The sequence below is a fragment of the Lingula anatina genome, chromosome 10 (assembly GCF_051362555.1).
Source record: "Lingula anatina isolate TDL-2025a chromosome 10, LinAna3.0, whole genome shotgun sequence".
Taxonomy (NCBI): Eukaryota; Metazoa; Brachiopoda; class Lingulata; order Lingulida; family Lingulidae; genus Lingula; species Lingula anatina.
The window spans coordinates 14,109,213-14,136,709 of NC_141776.1; the positions used below are offsets into that span (position 1 = coordinate 14,109,213).

At 36.0% G+C, this 27,497-nt stretch overlaps 4 protein-coding genes across 5 annotated transcripts in view; all 4 read left to right on the top strand.

Moving 5' to 3' along the window:
• The window catches only part of LOC106170853 (E3 SUMO-protein ligase RanBP2), a 36,816-nt gene extending 33,588 nt beyond the window's left edge, over positions 1–3,228 (top strand). For both annotated transcript variants that reach the window (XM_086996462.1, XM_086996463.1), the window contains 5 exons: positions 49–161; positions 457–584; positions 783–912; positions 1,175–1,337; positions 1,732–3,228. In XM_086996462.1, the coding sequence (XP_086852588.1) occupies positions 49–161; positions 457–584; positions 783–912; positions 1,175–1,337; positions 1,732–1,766 (569 nt within the window). In that variant the 3' untranslated portion in view covers positions 1,767–3,228. The remainder of the gene's footprint in view (positions 1–48; positions 162–456; positions 585–782; positions 913–1,174; positions 1,338–1,731) is intronic.
• A 1,083-nt stretch (positions 3,229–4,311) lies between these two features.
• LOC106170839 (uncharacterized) lies at positions 4,312–12,674 on the top strand. Its single transcript, XM_013550835.2, has 15 exons — positions 4,312–4,591; positions 5,103–5,159; positions 5,645–5,719; positions 5,955–6,003; positions 6,274–6,452; positions 6,735–6,870; positions 7,165–7,619; positions 7,889–8,072; positions 8,416–8,592; positions 9,019–9,180; positions 9,502–9,670; positions 9,976–10,126; positions 10,353–10,596; positions 11,098–11,194; positions 11,555–12,674. The coding sequence occupies exons 1-15, from the start codon at positions 4,469–4,471 to the stop codon at positions 12,093–12,095; spliced, it is 2,799 nt and encodes a 932-aa protein (XP_013406289.2). The 5' UTR covers positions 4,312–4,468; the 3' UTR covers positions 12,096–12,674.
• A 1,310-nt stretch (positions 12,675–13,984) lies between these two features.
• LOC106170840 (uncharacterized) lies at positions 13,985–18,622 on the top strand. The gene is made up of 6 exons (XM_013550836.2): positions 13,985–14,400; positions 14,866–14,949; positions 15,688–15,778; positions 16,082–16,193; positions 16,922–17,057; positions 17,173–18,622. The coding sequence occupies exons 1-6, from the start codon at positions 14,178–14,180 to the stop codon at positions 17,886–17,888; spliced, it is 1,362 nt and encodes a 453-aa protein (XP_013406290.2). The 5' UTR covers positions 13,985–14,177; the 3' UTR covers positions 17,889–18,622.
• Positions 18,623–22,961: 4,339 nt separating this feature from the next.
• On the top strand, positions 22,962–26,873 carry LOC106163269 (uncharacterized). The gene is made up of 6 exons (XM_086997795.1): positions 22,962–23,315; positions 23,491–23,574; positions 24,089–24,179; positions 24,488–24,602; positions 24,833–24,968; positions 25,124–26,873. Exons 1-6 carry the CDS (start codon positions 23,096–23,098, stop codon positions 25,837–25,839), a joined length of 1,362 nt encoding a protein of 453 aa, XP_086853921.1. The 5' UTR covers positions 22,962–23,095; the 3' UTR covers positions 25,840–26,873.
• The last annotated feature ends 624 nt before the right edge of the window (positions 26,874–27,497 follow it).

Sequence of the window (27,497 nt, forward strand, 5' to 3'; positions counted from 1 at the left end):
CTCTTTATGTGATGATTTCTGAAGAAATTAAAGAATATTTTTCTGCAGATGTTGATGAGAAGAATGAAGAAGAGGAAGAAGAAGATGATGATGAAGATGATGAACAGGTTCTCTTTGAGAAGAGAGGAACTCTTTCTTACAAGGAGGGAGATAAGTGGAAGGTAGGGAATTTTCTCCCTTTCAGTAGAGCAGTTTGGAATTTGTAAACGATATCTCTGAAGAAATTAAATTAAATGTAACTATTTATCAATATAAATGTAATGGAACGAACCTTGAGTTACATCTCCAACATGACTAGATTTGTAGATAGTTTAGTGGTTGCAAATTGATTCTGTCACATTTTCAAACTAAATGCCACTTTGTAGCATTAAAATGGAAGCTAGGTAGATAGTACCTCATTTATTTGAAAGTAAATTCTTGCACAGAAATTGTGTTAAATGTGGTGTTTAATATTAGACTGTTGGCATGGGCAACTTCAAAGTGATATATGATGACGACGTGAACGGCTCTCGCATCTACATGTGCTCTGATGATGACCAGATGTTATGCAGCCACCTTATTCTGCAGGAGATGAGCATAGAATGGTGAGTGGTTTCACTTTCATTTTCTGGTTTCACTTTCATTACTTGACAATTTTTTTGTAGTTCATGTTTACAGTATATTCATGAAGGAAATGTTGTTTCAGTGCTATGTTAAGATGATTCAGATTTTTGTGCCTGTGTTTCGAAATATGGGACTTTTTAAATATTTTTGCTGTATGATATAAAATTTTTTTATTTCAGTAATGAAAAACTAAAGACCTGCACCTGGGATGCCCATGACTTTGCCACAGATGAAGCTGTGAGGAAGAATTTCAGAATTCAGTTCAGCTCTGCCCAGGCTGTGAAGGAGTTTAAGGACGTGTTCAATCAGGTGAGGTGCATTATGGGTGCAAAATTATTGCCCTAAGAGTTTGTTTATCTTTAACTGGAATATCTTTTCCCCCTCAGTGTGTGAGTACTAGTAGTTTAAGGATGTGTTCAATCAGGTGAGGTGCATTATGGGTGCAGAATTATTGCCCTAAGAGTTTGTTTATCTTTAACTGGAATATCTTTTTCCCCTCTGTGTGTGAGTACTAGTAGTTGGTGCCTGTTTCCATTGTTGAATTTTTTGTCTTTATTTTATTTTCCTCCAGGGTTTAGATCTTGCCAGAGAGAGCGAGCTCTCAGAGAAGGACATCATCACAGTGCCCTCAGAGATTATGACACCAGAGGTCGCTGGTATTGGAGCGACACCTGGTGAGGAGAATGATGTGCCTTTCTACCAGCAGGGGGCGACACTGAAGGACCTAGTGCAAGGTGGGCCCATGTTAGACTAAAGTTTTTATTTATTATTTTTGTTGTTATTTATATATTTTTTTAATATATTTATTTTAGCGTAAAGAAAAATCAAAGTATCATAAGCCTGAACCAGTGTTTTTGTTATTTATGAATATTTTGTCAGAAGTTAATGTCTGATTATTATGAGCAACCAGTGTAATGGACCATTCACAATGAATTTTGTCAACCTAATGTGCCCCAATATCAGCTAGACTGACAAGATTCATTGTGAGTAGTCCCTTACATATTTTGATGATGGCATCCAATATTTAAGAAATATTGTCCAAGAATATGATATTTTTATCTTTATGTTGTCATTTCTTTAAAAAAAATTTTGAAGTTGTTCTTAATTGTTTCCTCATCCTTTTTGCAGGTGCTCTAGATACAAAAGAAGAAAAAGAGGGATAAAAAGATTCAATTTAAACACAGAATGATAAATATTCACTTGTTAACAACAGCTGTTACAGGAACCCTATCGCCTGTCTACGTTTCAAGCACAGTGCTGTTTACATGCATATTATCTGACAAAACTTTATGGAATTCAACAGGCAATTTTGACTTGGATACAAACTCAGTTTTTATCAGTATCACAATTATGGACAATAAAATTCATTAGGACGTTGTGAGGAGAAGAAATGATTTGAGAGAGCTAGAGGAAGTGCCTTGTGATTATTGAAGTGAACTGGATACTGAATTTCACTGTGTTTTGGAGAGAGATAATTATTTTGGTTGTTTTATACACTGAGCATGTCTATCCCATCCCCACCCTCTCTTAATTAGCACGTGGTAAACTTTTTGGACTGTTCTCCTGTTTCACTTGTGTAAAATAAGAATTTAAAAGTGAAGGTGAAAGAAACCATCAGAGAGAGGGATAAACAGGATGAAAGGATGGGATAGTATCGTCATCATTTGAAGTTAAATTTATTCACTAAAGTTGATATTACTATAAGAAAAATGATAAGTACTGTATTATGCGTACTCGTGTTTAACTATTGTAAATCAAGCTATTTCTGATTAGTTAATATGTTATTCTGTTAATCACAATAGAAATACCACAATATATTACACAATAAAAATGCCACAATATATTAGGTTTGTAGACTATAAATATGTATATACATATAATTATAAAAAATCCTGTATCCATAATATATATTATTATCTTCACTCAGATGTTCCTGTAATAAAATTTGCTCTGAATTTTCTTCAGAGAACGGCACCAGTCAGTGGTGGGTGCCTCTAAAAGGACTTAGGATTTTTGAACCAAAAAGAGAATTTCTTTGGAAGATTGACTTTTTTTTAATATAAAAGTCTGTCAAATTTAGCGTAAGAAAGTATGAAATTTTTTTAAAGATCTTTCGACTATACGTTTTCTAATATGGTCAGTTTTTTGTAGGAGAAATTGTCATTTTTAGTGAAAGAAAAAAAAAACGATCTCATTATGAGTTGTGAACAGTAAAAAGTTACAGAAGCAGCTGATGATTTAGTTGTTCCCGTTCCCTTTTATGTTATTTTAAACAAACAAGTCATCTCTGTGATGTAGGAATTCACCAATCGTAATCTGATGACAAAATATTAAATACCTTCCTTTTTCCCAAGCCGAACCTCATTTTTTGTAATGTTGAAGAAGGGATCTGCAGATCTGATCATGGTTCGATTTTCAATTAGTCTGGAAGGGAAACGGACACTACAATAATTTTCAAAAAGAGCCAGTGCGTGATGTAATATGTTTCTGATATCTTGCAGCTAAGGCATTCTTATACACGTTTCAAAAGTTATATGATCACAAATAACTGTCTCCTCAGTGGAAGTGGATTATCATTTTGTATTTGCAAGCATTGTCAATAAAGGGAATTATATTGAAGGCTTACTAGTTTTGTAGTTCCTTGATGACGATACTTCACCCTCTTCAGATGAAATGACAACAAAACTTCGTTTGAACTGAAATTTCTTGAAAATAACTAAATTTTATAGTCGAAGCGGTGATGTTTTCTCTATGTATACAGAAGGGATCTGTGAAATGCCGACCTTTTATATTTGTACGCTCTGAAATAGTAAATAAATTTTAAATACAATTTTGTAACAGACTACCAGCGCACCCAGTGGTCAGAGAGTAGTATTGATGACCGCAGACGCTGACCGGTGCTCAATTTAGCGGGAAGCTACTTGTGTGCCGTAGACACCGATCGGCGTTCTCAGGCTCAATGCAAGGCGAAGAGAGACCGTAACACCCAGTTAAATGTTAAAGTTCAATGTTTATAAATGTATATATATTTAGACTTTTTATTGCTGACCGAGAGATAAAGTCATTTTGGCATGTGGGTTTTATTTGAGTTGAGTGAAACTATTGCTTGTTATATCTCCTTTATGTGAATCTTTAATGCCCTGCAAAATGTTTCGATGCACTTAAAACTGTCCATAAATGTCTCTGTATTTTACAAGTGCACGAGCCGCTGTCCCTAGAAAAATATTACCTGTCGATTAAGGAATGGCTTCCTCATTCGCAAAAAAAAAAAAAAAAAGCCAATTCTATTGGTATCTAGTCACCTTTGATCAGCTACCTGTGATCTGATAGCCGTGGTCAGTTATCTGAGATTAATTACCTGTGATCAGCTACCTGTGATCTGATAGCCGTGAGATTAATTACCCGTGGTTCATTATTGTGATCAGCCAGACATGCTCAATTAACTTTGGTTACATACCTGTTGCCTCACCTCTGTAGATTTGGGTGATCAAAGGGTGAGCGGGTTTTACAAATTAACTTAAAAAGAATTACCTGAGGCCACTGTACAGGTAATAAAACGGATCATAAGCAGAGAGCTAATTAGCTGTACTGAGCAAAAGCCTCATTGGTTGTTTAATTGTTTGGGAAAATATTAACATTGACCCCCCCCCCCCCCCCCAGTATATAAGAGGAACACCACTTACGGATGTCATTGCCATTTCAATTGGAACTGGAATAAGGCGGAACGTTGTATTAGCTCGAGTAGACGTATTTGTTGAAGACGACATATTACTGTAATTAAGCATAAGAACCTCAGTGGTCGAGTTAATTATTTCATTTTGGGCTTTAAATGAGACATCGTCAGTTAACCCTTTAATTCAAAAAGATGGCTGTAGTCAGGATGGTGGATGTCGTCCTCTTTCTCTTTTTCGTCTGGACGTGGGCCACTGTTAACAGTCAAATGGAGCAGGGCGTGGAGTTAGGAAGATGTCGAACTCGTTGTTTAGAGGTAAGAAGAGAAATAACATTTTCGTCTGTTACGTGAGTTTATCATTAGTTTTTTTTTTAAGTATTAGATACGTTAGTATAATTCGATAAGTAGGGGTGCATTTAGGTAAGCGGGTAAGTTAAAAATAATGAGTAAATGAATTAGTTAAATATGTCTTTGCGATGAAAGGGTCATCGGGTCAAATAGGTCTTACCCACACCAGTGCGCGTTTAAATTACTTTATAAGCTTTCTCCCGTAACAGTAAAAAATTACAGAGGTCGGTTGATAAATTTAAGGTTGTCGCTTTCGAAAAGCGGCTATTTTGACCAGCACCCGTTGTAACTATAGTGGTCGAACCATCTTAAACGGCTCTTAAGTGATATTATTATTATTATTATTATTATTATTATTATTATTATTATATACGCCAAACACATGGAATCGTTATTTAAGAAGCGTTCGGGTTCTATTTGAAATAAACATTCTTTCAAGCATTTTAAAGCTTTCATCCTACATATGGTTTCATTCTAGTTTCTCAAGTTGAAAGTGAACGATGAAGAATGTATGAAAGATGGGAACTGTAAAATGGTAAGTATGAATTCAAGGAGTTTTCTACACTGATTTAATTCACACAGTTTTGCGTCCAAAAATACATCTTAAGGGAAGCTTAGTGTAGGGATCCCCAAAGAGTAGCTCTGACTTTCAAGGTGCCTCGAATCAGTTAAACGGCGATAATATCGAAGCATAGGCTGTGTACATTTTAGTCGTCACAATTACCCTGACGTCCAGGGTGCGGCTGTCGTGTAAACAGTGTGTATAGTCTGACCACGGGTATCTTGATTATCAGGGTACTAGTGTCGACAGCGGATCCAGAAATATTTTCTGTCAGTATTCCAAATTATCTTACTTGAACCAACCTCCATTTTGGATGGTCTTTCAACAGAAAAAATAGATACCTGTCAATGTAAAATTTAAAATCTAACCTTCTTCCGGAAGACCCAGAAGACGGTCTCTATCCGCCCCTGACTGTAGTTAGAACAGAAAGTCACCGTGTTTAATTGTTCTCATTTCAGTGCTGGGAGACATGTGAATATCTGCAGTGGGAACCTCACACCTGGGACTACATGTGCAATGCACCCCATATATGTGTAAGTACCGACGTGGTTTTTAGTAACTGGAAATCCGAAAATTTTGACGCTTTAAAAATGTTACTGCTAGCAGTAACGATGCCATTCCTCATTGAATACCAAATGGAAATATAATTTTTTTCGGAATTTTCCGATACATACACGTAAAGTGAAAACCTAATTAACCAAAGACCACAGGTATGCAGTATATTGTTTTATTAGGTCTATGGACTTATTTTAAGATTTTTATTTCCAGTTTCCGGGCTGTAAGAGTTCCTGTGCATTCTGGGAAAATCACTCAACAGGTAAATTTTACTCAATTTCAAATTAATTATTTTTTGGAATGATTCTTCTTTTTGTTCACTGCCTCTAATCATGTTTGTCAGCATTAGCGGGGGGGGGGGGGTAAACTTTTAAGTGTGGTCGTTAAGAGTAATAAAAGTAACAAATTTTCTCCACTTGATAATGCGCCTTAATTGATTAAGTACGACATTCTTCACACTTCTCGTAGAATCCATATTGTGCAGTTTCTGGCGCTTTTAAAACTCAAGATTTTTCTTCCTTCTGTATTTTAGCAAAAGCTGTGACTGCCCACCACGAGCTTGTAAAACCTGTACAAGTCACCTATAATAAAGGAACTCTGCGTTTGGAATGGATGCCACCGAATTTGGGACAAACCTCTGGCCATGTCATCTATATCCTAAATAGCCGAGATGCAGGTCACAACTTTGAGGATTGGTATACAGATATTCAGGTAAGTGGGAATGCACCTCAATAAGGAAAACATAAAAAAAAACAGGATTATATATTAGTATAGTATTTACTGAGAAGGCTGCACGTTTAGAATTTACATAGTTTAAACCGGACAAAGACAAACTGACGAAAATGTTCCAAAAAGTGACTGACCGTCTTATATATTTCAAAATGTTGGTTTATTGACCTTGTTATTTTAGTAATTTTGGTGCTTCATAAAGGATACTTGGTGAATACATGCAATAATACTGTTAATAATACATTTTTCTATATTTTATTTCAGACTGCAGACACGTGGGTAGAGTACGAGATGAATTTGTTTCCATATTTCAAGTTCCAGTTCCAGCTCTTGGTTGTCAATGAAAATGGAATCGTGGCTATTTCAGAAACGAGGATACTTGATATCAGCCAGTTAAATGGTAAGTACTTGTCCAGTGGAAAGATCACAGTATTACTTTAAAACTCATTATGATGCATATTGTGAATGACTTTAACTTTTTTCATGGGAGTTTCTTAGGCTTGCAAACTAGTTGAATACGGAAACTGTTATTAGCCTTTATTATACCAAACGTCATTTTATCTTATGAAATTTAACGGACTAAGCAGTATTTCACTTAATCTAAATACTGACGTTAAGCTAAATTCAACATCAATGCTACCAAATGATGTCTCTATATAGAAATTTGTGAAAAACACTTAAATTATATCTGCAGCACTTCCAAGTCTACCCAATGTACAGGATGTTCCTTCAAGTACCGCATTTACCTCCGCTGACCCTCAACCTACCACGTCAGCACCAACCGGACCTCCAAGTACCACATCAGCACCATCAAGCTCTCCAAGTACTACAACCAAGCAAACCGACCTCCCAAGTACCACGTCAGCGCCAACTGGTCACCCAAGCACCACAGCACCAACAACTGGCCAGCCAAGTACCACGACGGCACCATCTGCCACTCCACGTGTCCCTGCAGCACTTGTTGATCCAATGAACATCTCCGTGACAGCAGGGCGAAACGGCAGCACCATCTATGTTTTTGTCCACTGGCAGCAGACGTCTGCAGAACCCACTGACTACAGTATCTTCTGGGGCCTGGAGAGCTGCAATGGCTGCACTGCTTCTACGTCTGACTACTATGTCACACATGTTACTGATGTCATGGAAGAGGTAAGTTGTACTGTGTAATTTCCATAAAATGGTCAGTTTTTCTTCTCGATACTAAGGTTCTCTTGGAAAAAATCTATTTACTCAATTATCTGATCTAAAACATATCTTAAAAGATGTGATAGAAACTAGGAGTAGAAATGTATAGGCCTATAAAAGTTGGCCCCACAATATTTGGATATAATATGTTTTGATTGATTGATTAACCTTGACGAACTATGCCTATTGTAAAGCAATAATTCACATTTTAAGCAATACATTTTTTTCTCCAGCACACTGAGGTCAGGCTGATAGCAGAATGGACATTTAACTCGAAATACTGGTTACAAATTGAACGCAGATCAACCGGATCGTTTTCCCCAAGGATTTCCTTTTACACTCCCGAGTGTGAAAATACCGATTCTACCTCCACCGTGTGTCTTCAGTCTAAGGATGAGGATGAGAAAGATTATAATGGTAAGTGTAGCAGTGAATACAGTGATGTAATTTATCAAAAATTCATAATAAAAGTGAAATATGTCCAACACATAAAATTTATCAAGATTTGTGGACAAGAAAAAACTCAACGTTTAATTACAGTACATGTGAAAAGACATTTCAATAAGTACAACTTAAATACGTCCAACTAACAAAATTTATCTAGAATTATGGACATGATAACCCCCCCCCCCCCCAAAAAAAAAAAAGTTTCCACGTTTAATTATGTGTGATAATATATTAAAATTTTTTAATCGGACTTAATTGCTTTTCTTGCATGGTGCTCATTTTATTTTATTTTATTTTATTTTTTCAATTTTAGCTGACCACGTCAGAACAGAGGAAACCAAACCCAGTCACGTGATCGTCGTTATATGCGTGGCGGTCAGTGTTGTAGTGGTCATCGTCAACGTCATCATTTGTATTAGATGTCACTGGAAACGTACAAGGGTCATCGAGAGAAGAGCCAGGGCTATGGGCAGGAACAACAGTTACAACGGTAGGCAGTGTTTCTTATATATATCTGTAACATTCATTATTACTACATATGATGATTATTGGTGTCAATATATGCGAACCATTTATAATTATCATAAATAATGAAATAAGTTTGGTGTCAATATTTTGATTCTCTGAGTTTACGCACGCTGATTTGCTATGTATCTCCCTTAACATGCATTTAAGTATTATGTATTTCAGTATATAACGGTTGTCTTTCTAAGTGTCAACTAATTTACAGATGTAGCTTTCATATTTGCTGTAGCAGATGTAGCTTACTATTTGCGTCGACTTTCACAAATTCCTATAAATAATATCAATATATCAGCCTTCTGACTCTTTGCTATTCATTTTACTATTTTTAAGTATATCACACAATTTTACCAACGAACACGCACGTCTAAACAGCTGTTTTCTCTTATTTCAGGCCCAGGATTGTATTCTGATGACCAGCTGGTTTCTGTGCAGGACAAGTGGGAACTTGACCCCATATGTCTGACCTTTGGTCACCAGTTGGGACACGGGGCATTTGGCAAGGTGCTCGTTGGGTCGTGTGACGGCAAGAAAGTAGCCATCAAAATGGTGAAAAGTAAGTATTCAAGCTTAATTTAGATGCCTTTTATTTATTAATCGTTATCTAGTTGAGATATTTACAAGCTGTTTCACACTGATGTTATTCCAGATTAAATGTTCTTTTTACTTTATTATTACTTTGTTGTTATTATGAAACTAAACGCATTATATTTTGAAAGGGTGTCGCATGTTTTAGTGCTAAAAAGAACAGAAATATTGTTTTTTTTGTATTAAAAAATACAGCATTCACTTTATAAAAAGGGGTATTAAAAAGTGATAGCGTTATCAATTATTCATTAAAATACCAATCTAAACAAATATTTTTTTGTTATTGTAGGTAATGCCCCATCTTCCTACAAAGCAGACCTACTTGCAAAGATCAGCTTGATGAAGAAGATAGGAAACCATCCCAACATCGTCTCTATGATCGGTTCCTGTACAGTGAGACAGCCAGTGGCCTTGGTAATGGAGTATATGCCTCATAGAGACCTACAGCACTTTCTAAGGTATAAAATCGTGAAAGCGATATCTCTTTTGAAAAACAATTTTTGATGATGTTTTTAGAAAAGGAAAGATGTTATGATGAAATAAAACTTGAAATTAATAGTGTTCAAAAAATGGAAAATTGTACTGCTTAATTTGATATTATTGGGCCAATGTCATTTACATTGTTCATGGTGATGAAATTTTGTGCAATTGTCGTTATAATATTATTTGTTTATTTTGTTTCCATTATTCAAAGGTGAAATAGACAATTTTACATCTTTAAAAACTGTCTAATTAATGTCAACTAATTTTTTTCTAATTCTAGACTCTGCCGTTTTGAAGGTCAACTTACGATGGCAGACCCTAAACACAAAGTCATTGAATACCCAAGGGTGAATGAAGATGGCAGCATTGAACAAGACACTCTCACTGCCAAGCAGCTTCTCTCATTTGCACATCAGATTGCTCTGGCTATGGTATGTATCATACCGTGTATCTTAATGAACATGATGTGCTTCTAGTTTGGAAGGCTTACAGATACTCCAGTATAAATTTTCTGGCATTCGTGTTATACTATACTATATAAGGATATATATATATATAAATGTTTAGGAAGTCATAGTTTTAAGATACATATAATTTGCTGTTCAAAAACAGGTTGTGTTTTCATGTCCAGACACTAATCTCTACAATTTATTCCAGGAATATCTGTCCAGCAAAGGATTTGTTCACCGTGACCTGGCTGCCCGTAACGTCCTGGTGGGAGTAGATAAAGTGGTCAAGCTCAGCAACTTTGGACTGTTCAGGGATGCCAACAATGACCTCGAGTACAGTAATGACCCTGCAAGGAAGTGGATGTCCCCCGAGAGTTTGAAGGACCGCACTCACACCGCACAGAGCGATGTGTGGTCATTTGGAATCCTCCTTTGGGAGATCGTCACATTTGGTAAGTTGATATGGTTTGATTTTAACTAAGTTGAGTCAAAACTTCATTCATTTGATTGGAAAATACAGTGTTTTGAAAAGTAGGCCTTTATAAATAGGCCTTCATAAGTTTGGAACGGCGAAAATCTTTATGTGCAGGACCTATTATTTAAGTGCAGGAACAGTAACGTAGACAGATTAATGAGACCAATGCGGTCCTTTAGACCATGCTTGCCTACAGTTACCATATCAATGTTTAAGAAACCTAAAAATACAAGGCATACGGTGTTATAGAAGTTTACTTATGCACAGAACTAAAGTAGTTTTATTACTGACGGGTAGTATTGTCGATTGAGAAGTTTTTTCATAAAGTTAAATTATATAATCTCATTTTTTTGCTTGTATCTTGAATTTCAGTGTTATGATTTTTTTTTCAAAAATAGTTATGGCAAATGAACAAAGAAAATCAAACTTAAATACGGACATCTGTATGGTTAATAAAATGTACTTCATTCTACCGCAGGTGCAACCCCGTACCCAGATATTGCTGTAACAGAGCTAGCCACCAAACTGGATCAGGGCACTAGACTCAAGAACCCCAAGAACTGCTCCACGGAACTGTAAGTACCACTTCTATTCTACACCCTTCTTTTATCAGCAAGGAATTTTAAAGTAACTAAATTATTAAGGGTCGCAGGGCTTTTTGAACGATCCTTATCTAATAAGAAATTATACCTTAACGAGATTTTAACGCGGCCGGTACATCCTTGTTGAATTCCTGTAAAAACTCAACAGACCTCATTTTAACCATTTAGTGCTTTCGTGAGATACTGATGAGATCCCAAAGTAATGTAAAATTGAAGGGCAAAATTGTATATGTACGCCATTGCGTCAAAATTTATCTGCATATTTTTGGCATTTATTCATTCATAACCATTTACTGTTCAACCTCATTCTAAATACTGCATTCTTACATTCAGGTATATTCTGATGCTGCAGTGCTGGCACAAACTCCCCGAGAAGAGACCCAGTTTTACCAGCATCCGGCTTGAATTGGAAGACATGATGAGTCAAAACTGCGACTTCTTAGAACTTGAAAACCTCGTGGAGCCGATATCAAAGGAAGAAAGAAGCGGCCCAGTCCATGTCAGCACGTTAGAAAAGACGGAAGTGTTGAAAACAAGGGAGGATGAAGAGACTGAGGAGGTGGACGAAAGAGAGGAGGAGGATTACGTCCAAGAGCCACCCTTTACTAAAAAGAGAAGCTTAAAGAAAACCCTCTCCCAGTTATCAAACATACTGGATTCGACTAAACTGTCCAAGAAGATGAGTGTGAATAGACGTAAATCCGCTGGGTCTAGTGTCAGCTCCAGTAGACTGTCCATGAAAGGCAGTATCCGCCGGAAGTCAGAAAAACACCAACGTTCTCTGGAGAACCTGATTGTGGATGAAATACTTGAAAGTGGAAGCGAGAGCTGCAGTGAAATACAGCTGGATGTGCTGAATGAAGAGGTCTTTTGAGCTTTTACGTAATTTTATAAAGTAGGTGATCAACACCCTATATGAAGTTATGCAACTGTATATCTTTATCCCACTATTGCCAATATTCTCAGTGTCGGTGCTTTACAGTATACGATGTCAATTTTCTAAACGATATATTTCTTTCCTGTCTTTAATGCCAATCTGACATGAAATAATGACAAACGAAAATTCAAGTTTCATGTACATATTTTATTTCATATTTCGTAATAATTGTGAAATTTTGAACAACGAGGTTGTATCGGCAAATGTATATTTAATTGTGATTTTAAATGAATTACCAGGATTAAACTTTGACCTAACATTGTAAACTTTAACATTGTTATAGAATTCAAGATGACTAGCTCGAATTTTATCACCTGTAACTTCTGGTGTAAAAAAAAAACTGCCGATATTTCACTTATATGACCGATGTTTAAAGATGATGGTCGAAATTGTTTTAAAGCTGTAGTTACCTCATAACAGTGCTTTATCACTTTGTATTATTGTCATTGCCATTATGCACATCAGAATATTTCAAACCATCTGTAAATAAAGTATATAAAATCATAACATTTTAAAGCTAGTATTGTATTATGCATTTGAATTTACTGAAGATTCTTTCTAATTTATTACTTCCCAGTGTTTTATTGCACGATTAAGGGTAACTGTAAGAAAAGTGTATAGATTGAAAAGAGTGGTGCTTCTGAATAATTCTGCAATATGAACAAAAATGATAAGTAAAACTAACAACAACAACAACTATAATAATAATAATAATAATGTCATAATATGAGGTAATGTTGTTATCTTGCTGCGTGGTAAGAGTATTCCAGTAATGAAATTCAAAGAGGTTTGCAAATGGTTCTGTCAGCTGTGGATGTATGCGGCGCACTCAAATCGCGACACGTTGACCGCAGTTTTAACCAAACCCTAGATTCGACCGATATGTAAAGGTTGGGGAAAGAGGGACTTATGTCATTTTTAAAAGTCACCTTGATAAATTAAACACGAGAATCGGCTGGTATCAGAGCGTTGAATTAATGATTCTTTGTTTGCCTTAAATATTTTAGCATTTAGAACAGCCGTGCCTCGTGTTTAATTTTGTATAGGAACAATATACAGTTTTGGTATCTAAATAAAATCTATCAAGAAAACAATCTCAATAATAATGATAATAATGAAGTTGGCATTGGGATCGATTCTCAAACTGGATCTTATTTTTTAAAATCAAGGCCACAACGTTCCGACTTTATTACAAAGTCTTCTTATAGTGAACTGAGGTTGAGTTGTATGACAAAATCCAGTTTAAAAATCAAATTCAATTTCATCTTTATCACACTTTAAATTACTTGAAATACTAAACTTAATTGCTTATTATTAACTTTATGATCTTTCGCAGAGTCTCAGGAATTATTGCTTCCTTGCCTGACTGAACATATACCAGTAATTCAATTCACAAATAATGTTAAAAAAACATACGTATATTCTTTCCTCGGCGTGTGGATATTACATAAATGTACAATATATGAAAATCACCCCCACAAATGTTTTAAAGTTATTTTTTACGTACATCAAGTAGTTATCAACTAAAGTAAATATGTAACTGAATTTGATTATCATTCTACAGCAGATCTTACGTTCTGCAAAAATTTTAATTTATAGAAATGTTGACCTCCGCTTTAAAAGATAAAATTCTGTGTAAGAATCAAGCTTAATACCATCTTCGTTATTTTAAATTGGCACTGTCCGCCTGTTTGATTTCATTTAGATGCCAAAATCGTCTTTTCTGCTTATAAAAATTTAAAAAACGATGCACAGCTGTGATAAATCCTTTCCTGTCCAAGACCCTGCTTCCAACCATTAATTTAATTCACTGAAACCACCCGATATTGATAATTTATCAAGGTGACATTGGAAAAATATACATAAGTCACTACTTCCCCAAACTTCGTCATAAGCAATCTCGATCGATTTAGCTCGGGTTTGGTTGAAAAAGTGATCAATTGGTCGTGATTTCAGAGGCAGAATACATTCCTCACAGCTGACAAACGGTAATTTGTGCGAAGATCTAGATCTGCAATCATGCAAATATCTCTTATCGCCTCCTTGCTTATGACGCTCCTCACGTTCGAACAGTCGGTGTGTACCATAAAAACCGAGGAGGGGCCTCCCGTGCTGGAAATCAAACTGGAAGAAATTCCCGAGGGCCGAACATTAATGGGCATGAAGAAGGAAAACCCTGCAGAAATGAAAAAGATGATGAAGGCAAAAGGACTGATAGACATCTCCGAGGAGGAAGGCTTAGGTAAATTTCAAATATTAAGCTAAAACTTTTGACAAATTTTAAAAATCGAAAGCCCGTACAAGGGCTAATGCAGAGATATTTTCTGACAGTCTTCCTAATTATCTTTGTTGATCCATCCTCGATTTTTGACCGTCTTCTGACAGTAAAAAATTAAATAGCCGTCGTCAATCCGCCTCTGCCGTAGACCGTATCATTGTCGTAAATAGCAGTACACAATTCTTAAACGGGCGTTGTTCGGGGTGAACTTGTAGTGGTCGTGATAATGGTTGAACCTGTTGTAAGTCCCGTACCCTTCCTCCTTTGGTGGTTTAAGGAGACATTTATAGAATAGATAGGATGTCTTAAACTTAGAGTTATTCACTTGCACAAATCTGAAGTTGTGCTTTTTCTTACTCTGACCACATTAGTGCTTAAAACGATATTTAAAACCATACATCTATAATATTTTTTATTATCACATTCTAGTGCCGCTGATAACCGCCACAGATGGTACGGCCATTCCCAACCAGTACATTGCCCATCTTCTGCCTGATGGAAATAATAAAAGAAGTAGGTGCACCACTTAAAATTATTAAAAAATTGAATGAAGTACAATTTTGTTTTACTTCTGTTTGATACATAACTGTAAAATGCAACATATGGAAGGTGCAATAAACAATGTACTGTACCCACAAGGGGTGCAGTTAACACGAATTCAATCATACAGCACTCGAAGCTTTTCAAAACGTAAACGTTTTAAAATGAGACAACCAAGAATTTAAAAAAATGAAAAATGAAATGGCAGTTTGGAAATAAAGGCGATAAGCGGATGAAAAGAGCCTTTTTTATATCCGACTGCAAAGTTTCTTCCTTTACGTATTATGTGGCATTAATGATATATAAGAAAGTTCTGTATTTTAAAACGTGTGAGAATAGCTCAGAGGAAAAAAAATTAGTGCCAATCCTACATGTAGTTACTGAGAGATTACTGAAAGTTAAACCTAATTAACTTAACCTTGGAAAAGAGAAGCTTAAAAAGATATGCGAAAACGCCTAGAATGACCCGTAGACGATTTTCTAACCAAAAAAATTGATTTCTCTCTCAAAACAAAGTAATAGCAAAAATGATATGGTATAAAACGACATCCAACTTGCATGCAAATGTGTCCGCTATTCGGGGCAGTGCGTGAGACTGATATCATTTTATATGCCAAGAATCAGTGAAAAGGGATCTTATTTCACAAGATATGTATTTTAGATATTCATTTATGATGGCAATTTAAAGCTTCAATTTTACACTCCTTACAGTTCAACGAATCCTAAAAAAAAGAGGCTTACTACAAATGGCGGAGTTCAATAAGGAAAGTAGCTACGTTATACTTAAGGGTGTAGATAAAAGGTATTTTATTTTCAACTCATTCCTTTTCGATGAAAAACCTTGGTTCATACTTTAGCGACCATTTAATTTGACATACATGTAATCTTCATTATTAGCTACTCGAGTTTTATCTTATATACCATTTTTATGGTATTCTACATGTATAAAAAGTTAAATGCAAAATAATTTCATAGATTTCATAGTTTGAATTCACTTGATGTTAGTTTTTAGAAGAACGTCCATACATTTCTTTGAAACATGCAAACTTTGTCCGGACTTCTGGCATTTATCAATGTTGCTAAAGTACTTCTCATTTTTTGGTAGAGATCTCAAAAGGCTTCGCAAGCTTACTGAAGACATTGAAGAAATTGAACAAGATAAAGAGATGATGTTAGATGGTTATCATTGTGAAAAATTCTCGGCCGCTGAAGCATGGGTAAAAGTCATTGTGTGTTTGCCCATGCTCATGTTTGAGTTTCCATACGTGTATATAATGCTTCATAGCTCTCTATTTGGCTACTATTATGCATAACCCTCTCTCTCTCTCTAGTTGTAAGTGTTTATGTCAATTTTATTTGGGTGCAGGTTTGTCTTAATATAAGCGACAAGACCATTGCCCTCCGCCAAGAAAAAATCTTGTATATCTATATTTTTCAATTTCAGCATTGCCCCAATAATTTTTTAATGATGTTTACTTCAATAATACTGCTGTATCATTTAATTTAAGTAACTTTTTTAAACAAATGAGGCTCTCTCTGCTTTAAATGGTTATGTTTGTAAGCGTACGTTTAGTTTGTTATAAATTTCACGTAATCATTCCAACACTTAATGTACATCTGCGTTTGGCTATCTTCACAATACACTCTTTTTCACTGAAAGTGGTGACACCAACATCATTACATTAAGAGATCCAGATTCAATTAAATTGCAAACACTCCCTTGGTTTAACAAAATATAGATTTAAATGAAATTTCATTTAAAATGAAAACGATTTAAATAAAATTTCATTTAAAATAAAGAAATAAATAAAAAGTATATATATATATATATATATATATATATATATATATATATATAACTTCAACCTTCAGGTTGCAATATTTCAATAAAGATTATTATTATTATTATTATTATATGATATATATTCAGTTCTTTTTTATGTAGAATTTAGACAGAATAGACTACTCTCCGAATGATGACCATTTCGTCACATGGGCAGACGGCACTGGCATAGACGCATACGTCATGGACAGTGGAATTAATCCTGATCACAGTGACCTCAAAGGAAGAGTGACATTAGGTTAGTGATATTTAATAAAAATTATATCAGAGAGAGAGAGAGAAGAGAGAGACTATAAGCACAAGACAATCAGAAGTAATGGTATTCGCTTCAAAGCTTTGCGTTTTATTTCCAGGGTGGCACGCAAGTTCTTTTTCTAACGGTAGAGACTCCAATGGTCATGGTACCCATGTGGCCAGTACCTTAGGAGGCGCCACCTATGGAGCAGCCAAGAAGGTTAACCTCATCTCCGTCAAAGTATGCCACTATTCATGTCCAAATTCGGGCATACTGGAAGGTCTAAACTGGATAAAGACACAGGTTCAACGAAACAAGCGTCTGTCAGTCGTTAATATGTCCCTGGGTGGTGGGTACTCCTCCTCCATAAATGACGCCGTGCACGCGGTACTGGACGCAGGCATCCCGGTGGTAGTTGCCGCTGGAAATAGCGGCAAGGCCGATGCGTGTCATTTCTCCCCAGCAAGCGTAAGCGGAGCGCTTACAGTTGGCGCCACCCAGATAGATGATAATTTGGCTTCATTTAGTAACATCGGATCGTGCGTCGATATTTACGCCCCAGGGAAGAACATCATGGCCGCCAACTATGCAAACAACAACGGTTATAAGTCCTTAAGCGGGACGTCAATGGCGTCCCCTCTCGTCGCCGGTGCAGCCGCGGGAATGTTGCAGGTTTTACGCGACGCTGGGTACGTCAGCGAACCGTCGGTAAGCGTTGTTGACGACGTCAACTATTACATCGTCAAGTTTGCAGAGAAGGACGCAGTGAAGGGGCTCCCGTCAACCAACAACAACAATGCTATGCTTTTCACCACCTGTCTCGTTTCTAGCTAAGTTTCAAATCACGGTCGAAATTCGAACTTCCAATAGCAGTGAACATGATAGTAAACCGCAGCAACCTATCAAAGTTTTGTCCTTTAAATATCTCTTTAGAGATAAATTTTGCTTTAGATAGTGTTTGAATATAATTTTTCATTGATAATGTCTTCCTTTTTAAAATTCCACTGTTTTGCTTTAGATGTATCAAATATGTTAAACTATCAAATATTCTTTTCTTTATAATGTCCTTCAAAAATGTGTAGTTCGGATTAATCTGAGTTAATTAAGAGATAAGAACTTGTACAGTAGCTTCCAATATTTATTTTCTAGCAGAATTTTAGGTGGAAACAGTTCTTTCTGTACTGATTGTATCAAACGGCCTTCCAACTGCTTAGAGCGTATGGAACGAGACGACAGGGATATGTTTATACTTTCAGATGTAGTTTCAGTGAACTATTGTCTTCACAAGATATTCCACTGCATCATGAATAATACAGCAAATTTGTGGCAGTCTACAATATTTATAACTAGATGCTTAAGTTTGAAATCAGGTATTTAAAGGGTGCGGGTTGATATCGATGGTGTTAAAACTTTTGCCTGTCATCTATTATTCACGAATATCCACAACCTTTAAGCACAGCAGTCTGTTTGGATTAATCTATCATCACGGGAATAACTACAAGATTGAAGAGCTTCTATCTATCAAAAGCGATTTCCCACTTGTGAAATTAAATGTGAGTTTAATATAGCACACCATTTTCTCTCTGTCTTGTTATTCAAACGCTAATAAATTAAAGAATGCACGCAAAGGGCTGTGTGTTTAACTTTTTTTCTTTATAACGACATTGAGTTATGTTTGCAATTGGAAGTCATTAAATGATAATGATATAAACAATGTGTTAAATACATACAAGTTTGTTATGAAACATCGAAATTTAAAACCACACAAAGGTGCAGTTATTGCAGAAAGCTAGATGACATTGCTTTCGACCACACGTTCATTAAAGAACTACCATTATTTGAGATGCATTTGAAGACGAATTTTTGCCATAAAAGAAGATCAGAGGGAATTATTTTCTTTCAAATTGCATAACTTAGAGAAACACCAAACTACATCGTTGCATATATTACCCGAAAAATGATATATGGACTATCATTTTCTGCTTACTCCCTGTTCTTTATTTAAGAAGAGCAGATAAGTCAGAAAAGAAAAAAAAATCAGCAGTTGTTGAAAATGGCTATGCGAGTGATTAAATCTGTTTTCCCTTGGCATGTCAACTAAGTTTGAGTCGTATAAGTAACTGGTAAAAGCGGTTATATGCGTTACTGGGAATCCAAGCTCCGCCGCTCGTTCCAATGTATCTTTAATGATGATACTAATTAAAATTGTGGGGAAAAAAGAAAAAAAAAGAAAAGAAAGTGTATTGAAGAATTTGCTTAGATGAAGATTTAGAACTTTACTGCCATCGACGCCAAAGTACGTTTTATGGTGCACATTGCTCCAATGATGTTTTTGATATAAAACAATATAAGTAAACGTCACAAAGCTCTTAAAAGAGTGACAATTGACCTTGTCTCAGTGATAAATGTGCTGATGTAAAAACAATCTGTTTAATTTCGAACATTTTAATTTTTCTACAGGAGAAATGCATTGCTCATTGGTGAGAGAATCATGAAGCTAAGGGCAAATCTAGACTGCACTTTAATCTACCACTTTTTAACGTCTTTGTATTTTACAAGTCCGTAAGCTGTTGTTTACTAGTAACAGTTACTCGTTGCGATTAAAAAATGACTTTGTTGTTTAGTAACAATTAATTAATACGATTATAAAATGACTTGGCGTTAGTTTAAGTACATAAACGACTTCACTTAACCATTTATCAATTAGGAGGGAAGATAAATCAAGTGAATTATTTTTGTTTTTTTCTCTGAAGAAGGACATATTTGATATTTGCTGAAATGAAATGTGCTTGTGTTATTGTTGTAGCTGAGGCATTCTGATGATTTCTGGACATTGCTTTTGTTGTGACAAAATGTCCTCTTGAAAATTTCTCAAAATATGATTGTATTAAATGTACAACATTCCTTTATTCGAAATTTCACTGCTTGTATCAGTAAAGGCCTTGGTGGGTACCCCCCAAATCAATAAACTCGCCTGCGTAATCTGGTTGTATAGTTCTAAAACAGGTATGTAAATGTTACCCAAAATATGCGCATGACTGACGTGACCCGGAAAGGAAAAAAGACCTAGTTCCCTGTCTGCGCATGCGTTAATGGAGGCAACGCTAAAGCCTCATTAGGATAAAATACAATCCGAGTAAAAGCGACCTGAAATGTTATGTCAAACTAAGGATGCATACTCAATGATGTAGACTTTTATCCGCATTTTATGTGTTTTAACACGCGAAAGCGTCATTTCCAGTGTTGATCAGTGGTTTGGAACCTTTGCAAGCATAACAAGTGCTGCGAGATATTCCGAGATTTGCAAGGAATGGAATTACAATCTGTCATTGCTTAAGACTCACAAAGCGGTATTTGTTACCCATGGGTATGAATAGAGAGAACTGCTACATTGACGACGTCAGGTTTGAGTTTATTAACATTTATATTCCAGTGTCTCACTTTCATACAAATATAAGGGATTTAAACTCTATTTCTCTGAATTGACCACGCGCTTACTTATTTTCTAATCTACTTTGTCATTTACATATTCAACATTTCCTTATAAGTAATCTCTTTTCGTTACCTAAATCTAAAGACCTTTATTAAAATATTATTTCCATTGCGTCATATTTGGAACATAAAAGCACACCTTGCAGCTTAAATCCACGACAGAACAGTTCTTTTTGGATTGTAAAATTAACCAATTGACAGAACCCTCGTGTGGGTCGCCATTTTCCACTTTTGCCTAGTGCAAAAATATTTTTCGCACTAGATGACACTAAACAAAATCATACTTGCACTCAAACACTCTCTACGCTTCCTATCAGTTCGATGGACTTAATTTTTAATGTGCACTTACAGAAATTGTAACCATTTGATCATACGCTCGTTCTCAAATAGTATATTATTACACAACTGATAAAGTGGAATTTTCATTAAGCATACATTTTATTACTCAAAACTCATTTCCTTTCTTTTCTTAGCTTGCTAGGATCTTGTTTCCGGATAGTTCATAAATCTATGAATACTGACATGTGATTAAGTGCCTTCTTTCTTTTAAAACCCAAAATGCATTTTTGGCTTGCTTCTGCTATTTGTCAACCAAATGTGAAAGTGATATATGTATTTTTATGTCCCCAAGGGCCTCTGTTAAAACTTGCATATCAAAGGATACTCTGTCATAGCCGGACCTAGACACCAAGGTGTGTTTATACGCAGCTAGGGCGTAAATTCCTGCAGGACATAATTTCTTTTTACACCGGCATTTTTTGGTGTATATTTACATATATTCACATTCTTTTTGTTGTCTTTTTGTACGCGTTAGCATTCAGCAGATTGTTTTTAAATATGAATATTTCCAATAGCCTCGCACGGACACACCTTGGAGACACGCCATGGATTGATTTTCCAAGAAAGTCATTTTAAATGTATGTGCACATTTCGTAACGTTTGCACCTGGTGGTTCAGGTGAAAATGCAATGATGTAATAAGTGGTGTAATGGTGGATGAAAGTAAATCAGTGCAATAGAAGTTACAAAGCTATAACTTGAATCCTCATTTGTCATATTTACTTATAAAATGCGGGCAGTCAAGTGAATGCGACTGATGCAATGAGCGGTTCAATGGTGGATGAAAGTAAATCAGTGCAATAGCAGTTGCATAACTTAAATTCTCATTTGTCATATTTACTTAAGTTCTTCGTGTTTGTTGCTGCAGCCTTTTTTTCCATTTTCGAAAGATACGCAAAGAAACAGGCCGTGAGTCACAGTGAATGGCTTTTTAGTGCAAGATACAAATCAATACACCAACTCTGCTCAAGTTTGGGAAGTTTGTCTTCTGTTGTTTGGCTACCTGTTTGGCTCTTGGCTACATGTTCATTCTGTGTGTGACGCTCTATGTTCTTAGCTGTCTAACTTCCTGTCTATGCGACTTTCCATAATTGGGCTGTACAAGTATATGTGGAAGCCTCGTATGTATGCATTCTCGGGAATATTTTAATTGGTTTCCCTTTGCCCCTAGCTACCATGATAACGGATATTATAAAACAGTTAAGGACTAAACCAAGATAAGAGTTCTTACACAGACATATACAAGCACGCACAACACGCACACAATCACATACACAAACACAAACACAAACACACATCTACACACTAAATACATTTAAGTTGAAAACTAATTATGGATTCTATAAAAGAACACGTAAATGAGATTAATAGCAGTCTTCTATCAGCACCATAGCAGAATGTAGTAAGAAATAATGAAGTAGCTAATTTTTTCGACAGAAAGCCACATTACTTACCCGATCTACCACAGAATTATCCTGAGTAAACACCAGCTATTTTTGAAATCTAATTTTTCAAGTAAGAACCAAATTCGTTATCAATCGGAAAAGTTCAAATTAATTTGCGTTGTGTAACACGTTTCATAGAGTATACTTAAAACCCACAAGAACTTCCTTGCCTCAGCGAGTGGATTTTATATACCGGTCCGTGCACAACACTTTTATGACAATCATCAACAAAATTATTTCCAAGTTTTTGTTTTAATTCTCCCTGTTGATTTAAACTAAGATAAAGATGTAACTAAAATATACTATACCGCATGTAGATCATACGATTTGAAATGGAGTAATCTCAATGTACCAGAAGAAGGCCTTGTGATAAGGTTAGACCTTTGATGAGGATCAATTATTATTATTATAATTATAATTATTATTGGGGATGTACTTGATTGATTTTACTTTCATACCAAAATCTTCTTTGCCTATTAATATATTAAACACTGTTAACAGCTGTAACAGAAACTTTCGTGTTTAAGGCCCTGCCTTGCACTATTAAATGGACTGAAACCAGACGTTTCGTCCTGTTTAATTTAACAAGGTGACATTTGAGAAATGTATTTAGGTCACAGTTTCTCCAAGCTTTGGCACTAACAGACTCGGTGGTATCTCGGGTTTGCTTTGTTAAAAGAGGTGACGAACGGTTCGTGATTTGTGAAGTACATAACACTCTACTCAGCCGACAATTGTTAACCAATTTGGTGGAAGAACCACAATCATGAAATTTTTGCTTTTTGCCTCCGCGCTTTTCATGCTTCTCGCGTTAGAGCAGGTGCATGCCAGTGAAAGAGAGGAAACACCGCCAGGACTGAAGTTGAAGAAGGAAAAAATCCCCAAGAACCGAAGACTAAAGAATATGAAAAGGGAAAATCCCGCAGAAATGAAAAAGATGATGAAGGCGAAAGGACTGATAGACATCTCCGAGGAGAAAGGTTTAGGTACGTAACGGACGTTTTATTTAAATAAAATATGAAGCGTGCGTAGATTCCCTGTAACGTTACTACTTGTTTATTAAATGACTCATATATATAGAGTTCATTTGGCAAATCGATGATATTTATAACATCTGTTTATCAAAGTTGTTGTTATCACTTTGCATTTCTTTTTTTTTAGTGCCTCTAATTACCCCTACGGATGGTACAGCCGTTCCCAATGAATACATCGCCCGTCTTCTGCCTGGTGGCAAGTACGGAAGAAGTAGGTCCACCGCTTAAAAATTCAATTCCGTACAATTCAGATTTATTTCCGTACTAATGCACTAGTCCGCAGATCGAATATTTAACTGGCACGTCTTATTATTTAAATTGGCTTAGACCAAGGAGACATAAACTTACAATTTGGTACCAAACCTACACTGTAATTACTTAGTCAATACGAAAAGGCATATCTGTTTAACTTGCAAAAAATATTTTAGAAAACAAATAAAAATCCCAAAATAAAAATGTTAACCAACTTTCTTACCAAAATGAAAGGGAATTACATGATAGATAACTTTCAAAACGAAATCAGAACAAATTACACTCTAGTATAAAATCAATTATAATCTGTATAAAGACGTGTCTTCTATAAGGTGCAGTAAGCCGTACTTATTAGTCCTATGTCGTTTTCTATACCGAGAATCGGTTATATAATATCTTATTTCGTAATTAATATATTCTACCTACCTGTGTTACACCTAGAATTTTCATTTTCAATTATATTCCATTTACAGTCCGCCGCATCCTGAAAGGAAGAGGTTCCCAACAAAGCGTGAATTTCAATCGAAAAAGCAGCTTCGTCATTCTTAGGGATATAAATGATAGGTATGGTTTTTGTCAACTCATTCCTTCTCGATGGAGAGCATTGGTTTAGACCAAAGCGACAGTTTAATTTGGTATAATATTCGTTATTTAATGTTTGATTTATTCTTAAATTTCTTACAATATTAATGATATTTTCTTTATTTTTTATTTTTATCCGGTATGATTTTTTAGATATCACAGTTTAACTTTATTTGATACGTATGTTTTGGGAAGAATTTCCACAAAAAATTACTTTTAAATATACATATTTTTTCCTGATATCTGTAATTTAATTATCATCGTAACTGAAGTACTTCATTTTTTTCTAGTGACCTCCAACTGCTTCGCCAACTTACTAGCGATATAGAAGAAATCGAACAAGCTAAAGAAATGTCGGTAGATCTGAGTCATTGTACAGGGTATTCCCCGGCTGCTGAAACATGGGTAAGTATAATCGCATTTGCATGTGTATGCATGCGTAAGTATTGAGTGTCAATATGTGAGTATGTTTAATGGTTAATAATTTCTCTCTGTGAGTACTCTACTGCATACTGTGTACAGCCTCCCTTCTGAGTTTAAATGGTTTTGCCATGTTATTATAAAAGGAAGAAAACCGCGGACCTCCACCAAGAGAAAAAATGTATCATGATATAAATTCTGTACTTTTTATGCAGAATTTAGACAGAATAGACTACTACCCGGATGATGACCGTTTCGCCACTTGGGCAGTCGGCACTGGTATAGACGCATACGTCATGGACACGGGTATAAATCCAGATCACAGTGACTTCGGAGGAAGAGTTTTGCCAGGTAAGTTGCATTATACTGAAATTACAGAAGAGAGAGAATGAGAGAAATGTGTTTGTGTGTGTGTGTGTGTTAGAGGAAGAGAGAGAAGTTAGTAAGCACAAAACAAAAATCAGAAGGAGGACACTTCTCATCAAAGGTCTGTGTTCTTATTCCAGGGTGGCACGGAAGTCGTTTTCCCAATAGCAGAGACTACGATGGTCATGGTACCCATGTGGCCAGTACCTTGGGGGGTAAAACCTATGGAGCAGCCAAGCAGGTCACCCTCATCCCTGTCAAAGTATGCGCTCATAGTAAAAGTTGCTATTTTTCGGACATCCTGGCAGGACTGAACTGGATAAAGTCACGGGTTCAACAAAACAAGCGTCTGTCAATCATTAACATGTCACTGGGTAGTCCGTATTCCTCTACTTTCAATGACGCCGTGTACGCGGTATTGGAAGCAGGCATTCCAGTGGTAGTCAGCGCTGGAAATGACGACAAAGCCGATGCATGTTATAAATCCCCGGCAAGCGTACAAGGAGCCCTCACTGTTGGCGCCACCCAGATGGATGATTACGTGGCTTCATTTAGTAACATCGGAACGTGTGTCGATATTTACGCTCCAGGGTCGAGAATAAGGGCCGCCGACTACGCGAACAACAACGGTTGGCTTGAGATGGGTGGGACGTCAATGGCGTCCCCTCTCGTCGCCGGTGCAGCCGCGGGAATGTTGCAGGTTTTACGCGACGCTGGGTTTCATAGCGTCCCGTCGACTAGACTTGTTGACGACATCAACTCTTTCATCGTCCAGTTTGCCGAGAAGGGCACAGTGAAGGGACTTCCGTCAACAAACAACAACGTTATGCTTCAGACCAGCTGCCTTACTACCTAAAATTAATATCACCCTAAAATGAACTTTTCAAGCTATAAACATACTGATGAACTACAACAGCCTATCAAAACTCTTAGAAATAACTTTTTGGAAAGGTGTTTTGTTTTTGTTTTCTTTATAAGATCTTCCTGAAAAGATGCTTTGGCTGGAATATATGTTAACTTTATTAATTTAAGTGGGACTGTAGTCAAATAGGCTTAAAATCACGTTTTTATAGATAAAATCAAACAGAAAGTCTTTTTAAAAATCACTGAACCCTTTCTGTATTACTTTATTCAAGTGTTTTAATATCATTAAAATTATGCTTATAGTTGTTTAGGTGCCTAAGAAAATCAAGAAACCGAAAATATTTTTTGCCCCAAAAATCCCAATATATTACGTCACACGATGAACTTGGAGCTGTGTTTCAAGCATAATTAGATTTTTGAAGATTTTAGATTTTTGAAGATACATTAAATGAATACAACAGGAAAAGAGCTAAGCCCTTTAATTAGATAAAACCTCCAACCTTCAGTCCTACCTTATTTAAGATATTATTTTTAAAGAAGCTTTCAACAGAACCTTTTTATTGGAATTATGGGTGGAAACAATTTTCACAGCACTAGCAGTTCAGAAACAAACCAAATGATCTTTTGACTGTTAAGAATAGGAATAAAGTTGAGAATCAAATGTCAAAGATACTTTTGGACTTGGACTTTCGTCTAAACAATATTTGACAGCAGCAAATTGCAGCTAACTTGTGACACCCTGCAATCTTTAAAATGCAGGTGTGTTAAAATTTTGACACCAATGTTTTACTATTAGCCTGGTGATATAAATGTTGTAATAGCTTTTACATGTCATCTATTATACTCAAATACCAACAACTTATAATTACAGCAGCTTGTGTGCATTAATGTACTTTACAAGGACAGCTCTGGCGTAAAAGTGGTACTCAAGAGCTATAGTAAATGTGAGCTTTATACTGCACGCGGGATGCCTTCTTATTTCTGTATTTTAATTCAACTACTAATAAATTCAAATGAGCACGCAAATGTTAGCATGTTTACAGTCTTCTGTATCAAAACTGAATTTGTCACTGGTAAACTGCTTTGCACTTAAATTAAAATATGCTTTGTTTAAATTCAGATGCAGGTATCAGAGAGTAAAATGTGGTCAGTGTAAATCTGACTGGGTCCAGCTTAACGGAGGGGTACCTCAGGGGACAAAGTTAGGTCCAATCCTGTTTATAGCAATGATAAATGATCTAAAAACCTGCTGCCCAGATATAAAATTTGTTGATGACACATCTATTTATGAAATTTGTCAGTTTGGCCAAAAGTCACTACTTCCACAGGCAATAGAGCAACTTGAAAATTGGGTTAGAAAAAACAATATGAAATTAAATGTAAAGAAGACAAAATGTATGGATTTTAATTTTACCAAGTAATCTCACCTAGTAATCTCACCTCTCTGAGGGAGAGAAGAGACGTTTTACTTAAGAACTTTTTTACAAAAATCAAGAATTTTAATAAGCTACACCATCGGCCAAACTATCGGCCAAACTATCGGCTTTTTGTTTATTTTATCTGGCTGACCGGTGATGAATTCAGTGGCGTATTGGGGGGGGGGGGGGGGGGGGGGAGGGGGGCACATTGCTCCAATGATGTTTTTGATAT

Excerpts from the sequence above, each read along its gene's own strand:
- LOC106163269 (XM_086997795.1), top strand. The coding sequence starts at position 23,096 with ATGAAATTTTTGCTTTTTGCCTCCGCGCTTTTCATGCTTCTCGCGTTA. Across the intron at positions 23,575-24,088 it reads TGGTGGCAAGTACGGAAGAA|TCCGCCGCATCCTGAAAGGA; the intron begins GTAGGTCCACCG and ends TTCCATTTACAG. Across the intron at positions 24,969-25,123 it reads CGGAGGAAGAGTTTTGCCAG|GGTGGCACGGAAGTCGTTTT; the intron begins GTAAGTTGCATT and ends TTCTTATTCCAG.
- LOC106170840 (XM_013550836.2), top strand. The coding sequence starts at position 14,178 with ATGCAAATATCTCTTATCGCCTCCTTGCTTATGACGCTCCTCACGTTC. Across the intron at positions 14,401-14,865 it reads CTCCGAGGAGGAAGGCTTAG|TGCCGCTGATAACCGCCACA; the intron begins GTAAATTTCAAA and ends ATCACATTCTAG. Across the intron at positions 15,779-16,081 it reads CTTAAGGGTGTAGATAAAAG|AGATCTCAAAAGGCTTCGCA; the intron begins GTATTTTATTTT and ends ATTTTTTGGTAG.
- LOC106170839 (XM_013550835.2), top strand. The coding sequence starts at position 4,469 with ATGGCTGTAGTCAGGATGGTGGATGTCGTCCTCTTTCTCTTTTTCGTC. Across the intron at positions 4,592-5,102 it reads GTCGAACTCGTTGTTTAGAG|TTTCTCAAGTTGAAAGTGAA; the intron begins GTAAGAAGAGAA and ends GTTTCATTCTAG. Across the intron at positions 5,160-5,644 it reads AAGATGGGAACTGTAAAATG|TGCTGGGAGACATGTGAATA; the intron begins GTAAGTATGAAT and ends TTCTCATTTCAG.